The following is an 11,386-nucleotide window of genomic DNA, read 5'->3' on the forward strand; positions in this document are numbered from 1 at the left end:
ACCCCCTTATAAGATTTCTAGTAACTTCCGTTTCATATATTCATATATATTTTATATACTGAGTTTTCGTTCGAGTGAATAAATGATGTTTTTCTATGACACGCATTGCAGTAGCGACACCATATTACGAATTTCCCGAAAAAGATGTAACAGATATGCCGCTTAGGTCAGACAGGATCCTTTACGTAATGATGTATAAGACATTAAGGTGAAGTAGCTTGGCCTTGATCTATGAATACAAATAAATGATGATTTCCAATGTTAATCCAATGATGATCTAAGTGGCATGGACTGACAATTGCATGCAGAATACATCGTTGTAGTTTACGGTGTTTTATTTGTTATTGTCCAGCGTTATTCATCAGCCATCAGACATTAAGGACTGTATACGTGACAGACGAAGATGATGACCCTATAGTAATGTAAGTGATGTCTGTACGTATCTTTCGTGTTCCTAGCACTTCAAAACACTGTCGCAATTTTCTCCTAGACAAATTGAGTTATTCTAGACCTTATATCTGACGTATAATGAACAAATGCTATGTGATCATTCTTGTATATAAAATCTGGTATATTCTATGTTTGTGTACTCAGAATAAAACTATACTTTTCGATGTACAAAATTTGTTTATGCTCTTTACAGGAGACTGATGATGATAGATGTACCAGTGTTTATTCTCATAAGAAAAAACGAGACTTTAACACTTGACTTTCCTCCCGCAGCCACCAACACCTGGGAACGCCTCGTCTCGTCAGGCATCAGACCTCAGCCACGGTCTCAGTTCTGTGCCTTCGTCGCCCCATCCCACCACATTAAGGGTCCACGATTCCACACGCCCTCCTCACACCACGGCTCCTCCTCGGCCGCCAGCAGTAGTAGCTACAGCAGCAGTGGCTACAGCAGCTCCCACAGTCACGACTCCTACCGCACCAGGAGAGTGCACCCGGATGACTCTCTCAACTCTGGGGGCGCGCCCAAGGGCGGTGTCGGGAAGCAGGGTGGTTCTTATGATGGCTCTGGAGGGTGTGCGTGTCAGGAGTGCATCGATGAGGATGAGGAAGACGACATAGACCCCAGCCGTCTTCGAACACTCATTCAAAGAAACTGTTCTAACGCCCCCGCTGCCCAGTTGAAGCTGTCAATATCCAAATTCTCTCAGTTAAATCTGTCCCACTTGGGTCGGTATTATAGCTACAGTATGCTTAGTAACGATAGTACAGAAAGTATAGTAGAAGAATCGCTAGCCAGTACCTGTGATAGTTTGGGGAGTAAGATTGTCAAGTCGCAGAGTATCCATGTGATGAATAAGGATAAGCCTGGGAAACCAGGCGGGGAGAGAAATAGTATGACGAGAGACATAGTTTCAGTGCCAAATTTTGTGGATATAAAGGACGAGAGGGAGGAGGAAGACGCGGCCTCCCAGATGCCTGTGAACCGCATCAAGGTCCTCACGGTCCTGCCAGCTGAAGGCCCAGCAGAGGCAAGCTTAGAGGACGACCCCAGCGATCTAGTGGCTGGGATCAAAGGTCGTTTAGCCTTCAGTCACGACGATACCCTCCAGTCTGCTGACACCAGTATTAGTGAGAATCTCATGTCCTTCTCTTGCACCACCGATAGCAACCTCAGTAGCAACACGAACCTCTATAGCATCAGTAACTACAACATGAGTGGGTTGAATAGTTTTGCGAACCCGAATTACGTCGGATTTGATCCCGGTGCCGACTCCGGGGGACTGTTGAGTCAAGACTATTGGAGAACTGGAGCTTTAGACCTGGAAAGCATCCGTCACAAAGAATTTGCCGAGATATTAAGGACACCGCCAGACTCGGGTATCGGCCTTGGGGTAGAGATGGAACGGCGAACTCCACTCGACCTGACTCTGGCCACATTGGAAGATTTCGTGACGTTCGACAACCAGTCCGCCCGATTCAACAAAACCCGCACAAAGGTTCATCCTACTGGCACCAATGGAGGAACGTCGTCCACACAAAAGCCAGCATCTACTGCCAAAGTCACTTTTTCTCCTACTCAGCTACCGAATTCGGGCGGGTTGTCTGGCCAGGATCCACATGGGGACTCGGAGGGGAGTAGAGAGCCACCGGCGCCTCGCATCAACCCATTTATGAGGGAAGATTCAGCCTCCGACACTCGCTCCCCGAGCGCCATGTATATAGTGGGTGGGAAGGAAATGGACCAGATGACCGCGTTCAAACGACCGATATCTGTTTGGAAACTGGACTTGCCTTTTTAGTATTTCAATTCATCACCCCTGGAGCTCCATTAGTGATTAATGATCATGTAAAATAGTGTTGCCTTCCATCCATTTATAGAGATGCATTTGTACAAAGAACACGAAGAATCACAATGATTTACTTTTTGAGCTTTCACCTCATATATTTACACCCCTTCCCCCCGTCTCTCTTACCCCGACGTAATAACTGGCAGGTAGTGGGTGTAGCTGTATAGCGGATCAGTACTTCTCCGAGGAACTCAATATATCTGTCCATGCATCCCGTCCTGTGCTCTCGTTAGGCAAGAATTTAAGATTTCATCGGACGGTTTTCTTAACGTTTTGAACTGACGATGATCGTAACCGGAGACGACGTACGTCAGTAGAGGATGACGTCAACTGCGTCAAGCATCCGCGACTTTAAGTAGATGTCGTGAACTGTTACGTTATTAAGAAGTGATAAATGGCTTGACGCAATTCTTTTCCCATGGTTTTTGCTTTCATAGTTCAGTTCAGTCAACATAGACTTAAGTTAGTTTCCAACTTTGCATGTTGATAATTTTGTTCGTCGTCCAAAAAAAAAAAGGAAAAAAAAAATTGTACAGTATATGATAATATTTTAGAGATATCAAGATATCATGGACGATAGGGAAACCCACTAAGTCATTCAGGATTGAACATATCCATCAACAGATCGACTGTAGTTTTGAGTATTTGATTCTTAGAATCGCCAAGGAAATACAAGTGGTACTATGTGATTACAATGATAGGCAAACGCCCAAAAAAAAAAAAAGAAATTATGATATGAAATATCTAATCTTATCAGCAGACTACAAAACACGATCACAGCCATTCAGGGTTAAGAATTATGAAATGTTTACATTTGATTTACAGTAAAAAAAAAAAAAGATACATAAAATTAAAAAAAAAAGACTTGGTTGTTCAAATGCGTCTTTGCTAAGCAAATAAATCTAATGTGTGTGTGTGTGTGAACGTATGAAGATTACTCTTGACAAGGTATCAGGAAGCAGAGAGAGAGAGAGTGAAGTACGTCGCATGTCACTACACTGTGTTGTAATTGGACCTTCGAATTGTATATTGGTCTTGTGTTCAGCCTTCAGGTGTCAACACTGCGAGTGGAAAGTCACCTTTAACGCGGTTGTGCCACCGTCAGTAGGTGTATAGGAGGCCTGATGATGGTCCTTGAGGGGTTGAAGTGCTTCTCGTTAACCAGAATGTGGTAGAATTAAGATAGTCAAGAAGGAGGCATTTCCCCACTCACCTTGCCCCCATAAGCTTACTTTCCAGCAGGAAAAAAAAAAACAGATAAGGAACAGCATACAGTATGAGGAAACGTGCTGACAGCTATATTATATAGGAAAGTATGATGAAAGTTTTCCTTCCAAGTTTGCAAACTATTACGCTGGGTCTCGAGAGACTTTGGAAAATAGTAAAAGGACTTTTTTTAAACAGTGATCTGAAGATATTGAGAGATTTTGCATTGACTGTATTTGGTTGTGGTTTATTTCAATTCATTTCAATATTCTCCGATTCTGCATTTAAAAAACTTGTCCCATTTTCTTATGACATCTTTTTATCTTCGTTTTTTGTTGTCTGTGAATTTTTCGTTTGTGGAAATTATTTAGCATTAGGAAAGTTCTGTTAGATATTGGGGAAGTCTTCAGTTTTTTGAGAGATTGATTCTTAAGATTTTAAACTTTTTCTCATAACGCTTACATCCGGAAGAAAGGATTACATTGGTGGTAGTTCTCTGGATTTGTTCGAGTTTTTCATCACCTTTGACAGAGTTTGTTGACCAGAACTGAACAACGTATTCCAAGTGAAGTCTATAAAGGGTAAGTATTGCAGCCACGAATTTCTGCATCCTGTTGGTCTTATTGGATGCATCTAGTCATTGTTTTCCATATTTAAAGTCACCGCTGGTAACGAATCGAAAGTAATAGTTTTCTGTATCTCTGATACCGTCATACAAAGGATATATTGTATCCTATGTGTGCTTTGCGTTAATCCACGATGAGATCCATTTGCCATATATCTGCCCACTCCATCAGTTTGTCTAAATCCCTTTGAGTCCTCAGGCCGCATCCGTTCACTAGCTATCATATGTAAGGCAATGAAACCACAGCTCCCTGTCTACAACCAGGCCCCACAGACCTTTCCATGTTTACCCCGGACTATTTCAGTCCATTGACAGCACATCGACCCCAGTATACCATATCGTTCCAGTTTACTCTTTCCTGTGCACACCTTTCACCTCCCTACGTGCTCAGGCCCCGACCGATTAAAATGTTTTTCATTCCATCCTTCCACCTCCAATTTGGTCTCCCGGTTCTCTTTGTTCCCTCCATTTATGACACGTATATTCTCTTTGTCAACCATTTCTAACTCATTTCCTACACTTGTCCGAACTATTTCAACACACCTATTCTGCTTTCTCAACCACACTCTTTTTATTACCACACATCTCACTTACCCTTTCAATACTCATTCATAATCAAACCACCTCACACCACACACTGTCCTTCGACATTTCATATCAAACACATCCAACCTCCTCCGCTAAGCCTTATCCGTAGCCCATGCCTCTCATCCCTTTGATAATGTTGGGTCTTAAATTCCTTCAAACATACCCATTTTTACCTTCCCAGATAACGTTCTCTCTTTCCACACCCAAGCACCCTACATCTCCTACCCCATCATCAAACATGCAACAGTTCTTCAAAATGCTTACTTCATCTCCCTCGTTTCATCACCATTTGTTATCAATTTCCTTTTTGCTCTCATCATCAATGTTCCTATCTGTTTTCATGTTTTTCGCACATTATTTACCCCTTCTAAAGCATCTTATTCTCCCAGTTGTTTACTGATACTCGCTCATCCCAACTCTCATTTGCCCTTGTTTTCAACCCCTACACTTTCTACCTAAACTCATCAGTTTCCTTTTACTTCTCCCAATCATGTCCAGTCTTTCTCTGTAAGTACTGCGCAAACGCCTCTCTTCTCTTTCTCTAGCAACTTCTTCATTCCACTGCTACCCTTTATAGTCTGCTTTTTAATCTGCCCACCAGCAATTTTCTCATGCCACATGCATCTCTTGCAGATGCCATCACTGCTTCAATAAATACCGCCCCCTTATTCCTCACTCGCTTCCCTTTCTTCATTTACTCTCACCTTTTGCCATTCTCCGTTCAGACTATCCTAGAATTTCTTCTCGTAGGTCTCTTTGCTAAGCTCTCATACTCTCCCATTCTCTTCTTACCGACACTGTATCTTCTTTTATGAAAACCTCTACTTATCTTTACCCTCACCTCCACAAGAAAGTGATCAGACCTCCCATCGGCTGCCCCAAAAAGCACATTTGCATCCAAAAGTCACTCTTTTACACTCCTGTCAATTAACATATAATCTAGTAACGCCCATTGATCATCTCTCCTACTCGGATGTACTTCTGTATGGTCATCTTTTTAACCAGGTATTCGTAATCACCAGTTCTTTTCAGTACACGACTTCACAAGCTCTTCATGTATAGCAAAATAGTTTTCTTTGATATTTTCCTGCTTCTAAGTAATTCAGAAAAATCTTTTTTTTTTGCAGGTTCTGATTTCCCATTCCTGCCACTTTACTCATCTTCATATTTAGATTACCCACCACTAATACCTGGCCTCGTGCACCAAAACACCCACTCAGTTGTTCCCACTTCAGTCTCGATTTATATCATTATTCTATCACACACTCCCACAACTCCTGCTTCAGTAGTAGTGTTACTCCTTCATTAGCTCTTGTCCCACTATTCGCCATTTCGTGCGTTAGCGAGGTAGCGTTAAGAACAGAGGACTGAGCCTTTGAGGGAATATCCTCGCTTGGCCCCCTTCTCTTTTCCTTCTTTTGGAAAATTCAGAACAAGGATTTCCAGTCCCCTGTTCCCTTCCCTTTTAGTCGTCTTCTACGACATGCAGGGAATACGTGAGAAGTATTCTCTCTCCCCTATCCCCAGGGATAATATATATGTCTGTTATCATCCAGGAATTTAGTCGTTTCTACCAATTATTGTTAATAACACTTTTCGCACAGGCGACGTAAGGCCAATAGGAATGTATTTCGCCGTGAATTGTCCATCTTTTTTATCCAAATTCAATATTTTAATGCTGTTTAGTTGTCAGACGTTTGGACCTTTCCCTTCCTGCAGTAACTTGTTGAATATTTTGGTGATTGGAAGTGCTATTTGCGAGCTAACTTCTCTAAATAACATGAAGATAATTTCTGACTGGTTGATTCATTGTTTTATTTCATATCTATATCCAGATATCATGACGTTTGATATCTTTCATGTCCAGTTTGTCGGTCTCTGTGCTGAGAGATACGCTTTGTGCTTGTGGTATATTAGATGAATTTTCGATGGTAAACACGAAATCAAAGTACTTCTTTAGAAAGAAAACCATTGCTTTGTTGACGCTTGTTAAAGTGCCATTTTCATATGATTGAGTCAATAGTTTCCTGATATTTTACTTTGACGTAACTAAGAAAAAATCTGAAGGGATTTTTCTTTTCGTTCTTCATATTTTTTGGCTCGGTCAGGTTTCCTTCCCACTCTCTCTTTGTAATCTTGATTACATACCAGGGTCCTGTTAGTTCCGAACTGACACATAACCTTTAAGGTTTCATTTTACGTTTAATTGGAGCTTTAACTTCTTTAATCACCCAGCCTGGCCTGTACCCCCTTATACGAGCCATTTTCACCTTTCTGGAGACATAACCTCTCTCGAGGGTAAATACTGTATTCTTGAAGTTTCCCCAAAACCTTTCAACCGCTCTTTGAGTCAAATGATGCAAGACCTTAACGAGAGGCAGTAATATTTTAGATTTAGTGATATCCACAGAGTTGTAATAAGCACCTGAAGGTGGTCAGTGAAAAGCCTGAAAATAGAGATGGCAATGGTGTCCAGTTCACTGTAAACTGACATTTCGATTTAATGTTGATACACATGCTCAGATTAGCTGACTTTAACAGAATACACCATACTCTCATGTTACGTATATACATCCGAGAGCCTGATCCAGTTTACGTTACCTGAAACATGGCACAATCTGTCCAAGTCTGCTGGTCTAGAATTGTGTATCATCATGTCTTGTTGAAACCAAACAGCAGAGTACAGTGAACTGGACAGTGTTGTGGTTGCTATTTTCTAGCTTTTTCACTACACTCCCACTGGTGATGATTACATCTGATTATAGACATTACTAAGTCTGTTATACTACTGCCTCTTGTTAGGTCTTGGATCATTTGACTTAAAGAGCAATCTTCAGATAAATCAGTTATATTGTTACCTCGTGATCACCTGTCAAATATGGTTTACGTTAGGGTAGTTAAAATATCTTAAAATTTTCATTTCTATTACTGAAGAGAAATTTGATATCATTAGACAAAGCTCCATCGTTTTCTGTACATTTTTATGATGGGAGAGGGTGAAGGGGTATCTACTTTACCCCAAAAGTGATTTGTACGTTTTATTCATAAGGCCAACGTATTCAATTGTTCATATCGACTTTGTTTTCTGATCTTGCCTGTTGTCCATCACATAATACATGTAATTTAACACGGCCGCTGGATTTGTGGAGTCCGTCTTTTGGAATCACTAACTCTACTGTTTTTTTTTTTTTTTTTTTGCATAGTATATTCAGATTTCTGTAGTTATGTCAAATTTCTCTGACAGACCTTATGGAGTCAATTCACTGCATTTCAGATTGGGCATTGGCTGAAAAGAAAAAATTGAACTTTTCACTCTGAAAAGTAACAGGTTTTTTTCAGTTTTTAAAGCGATACCTGTCATCTCTGGTCACTTCTGATCTTGAGCCAGCATATGTGCAGTCAAGCCTGACCTGGCTGACACTTGACTCCCTCTCTGTCTGTATGACCTGTTGTCACAGTGCTCTTGGTAACAACTGCTTAATCCGGTCTTGCCCGGCTGTGCATTATCAGCCCCGTCCATATGTAGGCCACTTCGGTTAGAGAAACTCCTCTCTCTCTCTATAGAAACAATCGCACAGATCAATGCAGTCGACGCCCTCGGTCCTACATATGATTTTATACTTAATAAATGTTTTGTTCAGTTATATTTCCAATATCAAACCTCGGACGTAGCCCTATTAAAGCAACGCTCCTTCGGCTGTCTCTGAACTTCTTAGCCTGTGTCCTATACTTCTATAGGATCTCTTCTTATCCACCCTGAGTCCCATTACTTAGCCCACCCTGAGTCCCGTTACTTATCCACCCTGAATCACCTTACTCACCCCCAGACATTCGTTTCTGTTTCAAATATGATTCCACCTGGTATTGGCTTCGTCCTATTCCTAACCACTGTAAAGTTACTTGTATCCACTGTTGTCCCCATCATAACCACTCTAGTTTACCTGTTTTCTTGGAACATCGTCACTCTTCTCCAGGTTCTTTACTTCTCTCGCTATTATTTAACCAGGAGCTTCGTCACACACACTCCGTCACCTGGCTACACTTTCAAGATCTAGTCTTCTTCAAAGATGTCTTCTGGTAAACTAAGTTGCTTCAGGTTGGGTATGCAACCCATGGACCGCTTGTATAAGGCTTCTGAGGTTTGGAGGCTGCGCTTCACGCAGGAGCAGGGTAAAGTAAGTTCCCTCTGCAATCCATGTACCCCTTGTATAGGGCTTTTGAGGTTTGGAGGCTGCGCTTGACGCAGGAGCAACGTAAAGTAGGCTCGCTCTGCAATCCATGGACCCCTAGGGCTTCTACGGTTTGGAGGCTGCGCTCCACGCGGTAGCAAGGTAAAGTGGGCTCCCTCTGCAATCCATGGACCCCTTGTATAGGGCTTCTACTGTTTATAGGCTCCGCTGCACGCGGGTAGCAAGGTCAAGTAGGCTTCCTCTGCTGATGGTGATACAAGTTTATCGAAGGTGACTTACCACACTCGGGCTTCCCTTGAGGTGGTGGTTAGCGTCACGGATACGCCTCGGTTCACGAGTACCTGGGCGTGGCAGTCGACCCACAACCTCCCCTCAGGCAAGGTTGATGAATTGGTGTCTGGCTCAGGCTGGACTGTCTATGTGCAATAACACACAAGAGGAAAGACATGGTAGATATGGACAAGGTTAAGGGACGGGGCAACGCTAGTCTTAACTCGTGTTGCCCTGTGACTCTCTCCCCGTAAAACACAAATAGTAAACACACACACACATACACACACATACACACACATACACACACATACATATATATATATATATATATATATATATATATATATATATATATATATATATATATATATTATACATATATATATATGAGTATATAACATTCCGGAGAATCCAGAGGTGTTTTCGCTCATCATTTTCATACAATCACAGTGAAGGGATACGAACTGATGTATATTAGTCATACAAATCTCTTCGGATGAAAAGAGAAAATATTAACAAAATATTGAAGAATTTTTAATCATCTCTTAAATAAAATGACTTTAGAATTTTGGTTTTACTGTCATCCTCCAACATAACAATAAACTGTGATAGATCATATTGCACATGATTAGGTAATTATCATCCCGGCAATAATTACTTTTAAGATAATTTTCATGATAATTATGGAAGAGGTTAATTTTACAGGTACGTTGGAAACACTGGAGAGTCTAGTGGTGAGACCCTCGTCTCGCAGCACGTATGAGGCTAAGGTTGAAGCCAAGCAGGAGTGGAGGAGCTTTGGCCCTAAGGTATATATAGTAGGCGTAGTGATGATATCTGAACCACATCCTCCACACGTCAGACCAGCGTCTCACCGGGTCTTCCACCGTGTCGTGTGAGGGCCACGACGGAAGGAAGGAGATGTTAGCTTACTGATATGTTTTCTGATACCATTTAGCTAGTCTTATCATAAGAGCGCCTTAGATATTATATCAGGGTAGTAAAAGATGTTGAATTTTAGAATACGTTCTAGTTTGGATATATATATTCTAGTGATGTACACTTGGGGAAACAAGATGATGAAGTTTTTGAATATGCAGGACGAGTATAGTATATCTTATTCATGCAAATAATACAAACTATTTTTTATTCACCAGCTCACATTTTGCCCTGGTAAATTACCAACAGAAACAGACGGTTGATAAAGTGAGGAAAACGAAAATAATAGGTTCCTCTTTGCTGCTCCTGCTCTTTCTTTAAGAATGTAACGAAACACGAAGAGAGAGTTTCCAGCCCCCGCTCTCGCCTCTTTTTTTGTTGCCTTCTACGACAAGCAGGACACAGGTAGACAGTGTTCTTTGTATCTCCACGGATGTTGGTCCTGGACTGATCATCATCATTTTGACACTATAACAATTCATCTAAAAAAGAGAGAAGGTCTTTCAGAAGGTATTTGACCATATGTGAGCCAGGGGATAGAAAAACAAGAACAAGATTATTGGCAGAGGAGAGAAATCCGTAAGAGAGTTGCGTGAACCAGGGAATAGAAAAACAAGAACAAGATGATTGGCAGAAGAGGAGAGGAATCCGTAAGAGAGTTGCATTCACTAAGATCTACGACAGTTATGTTAGAGTGGGCGAGTCTTCTGGGATGTCTCCAACGAGGGTGTAGAATCTGTTCTGACGCCACTGCTCAAATATGTGAAGTTTTGATTGTGTCGGCTGTATACAAGTGAGTTTGTATTTTCAAATTTTTTCTTCGTGTTCAGATATGAAAGTTTGCTGTTCTGATGCCCATGTAGACGTGTATGAATACATTATTGTTGTGATGTGTATGATCGACTGAATACATTGTCTCCACATGAGTGCCTTGTGTGTGAGATGTGTTTGTGCCGTCTTATGTTTGTACGGGAATATGTAATACAAAGAATGTGTGTGAGTGTGTGTGTGTGTGTGTGTCTTTTGTGGTTTCTTAATCATGGGCAATCGGATTATATAATGTTTTGCATGATAGCTTTGGATTACGATTTATGACCATTTCTTACTAAGATATATCGTGTAATGTGTTCTCTGTTTACCTTCTTGTCTGGACTGCTCTACATTAATGTGTGTAACATCTTGTGTGGTGTTTGTGTTCGACTGAGGATGAGATGTGATGTTTATGTTTGAGTATTTATACTACCTAGTGAACTATCAGTGTATTA

At 41.3% G+C, this 11,386-nt stretch overlaps 1 protein-coding gene across 2 annotated transcripts in view; it reads left to right on the forward strand.

Annotated features, from left to right (window-relative positions):
- Positions 1-9,490, forward strand: part of LOC139762673 (uncharacterized) — a 188,442-nt gene extending 178,952 nt beyond the window's left edge. Inside the window, exons 6-7 of one of the 2 annotated variants that reach the window (XR_011715755.1) lie at positions 724-8,858; positions 8,942-9,490. Coding sequence is in view for 1 of the 2 variants with exons in the window: in XM_071687628.1 (XP_071543729.1) it covers positions 724-2,252 (1,529 nt within the window). In the remaining variant the exon portion in view is untranslated. The other variant, XM_071687628.1, reaches the window with a different exon arrangement.
- Positions 9,491-11,386: the final 1,896 nt, after the last annotated feature.

Source organism: Panulirus ornatus, chromosome 44 (assembly GCF_036320965.1).
Source record: "Panulirus ornatus isolate Po-2019 chromosome 44, ASM3632096v1, whole genome shotgun sequence".
Classification (NCBI taxonomy): Eukaryota; Metazoa; Arthropoda; class Malacostraca; order Decapoda; family Palinuridae; genus Panulirus; species Panulirus ornatus.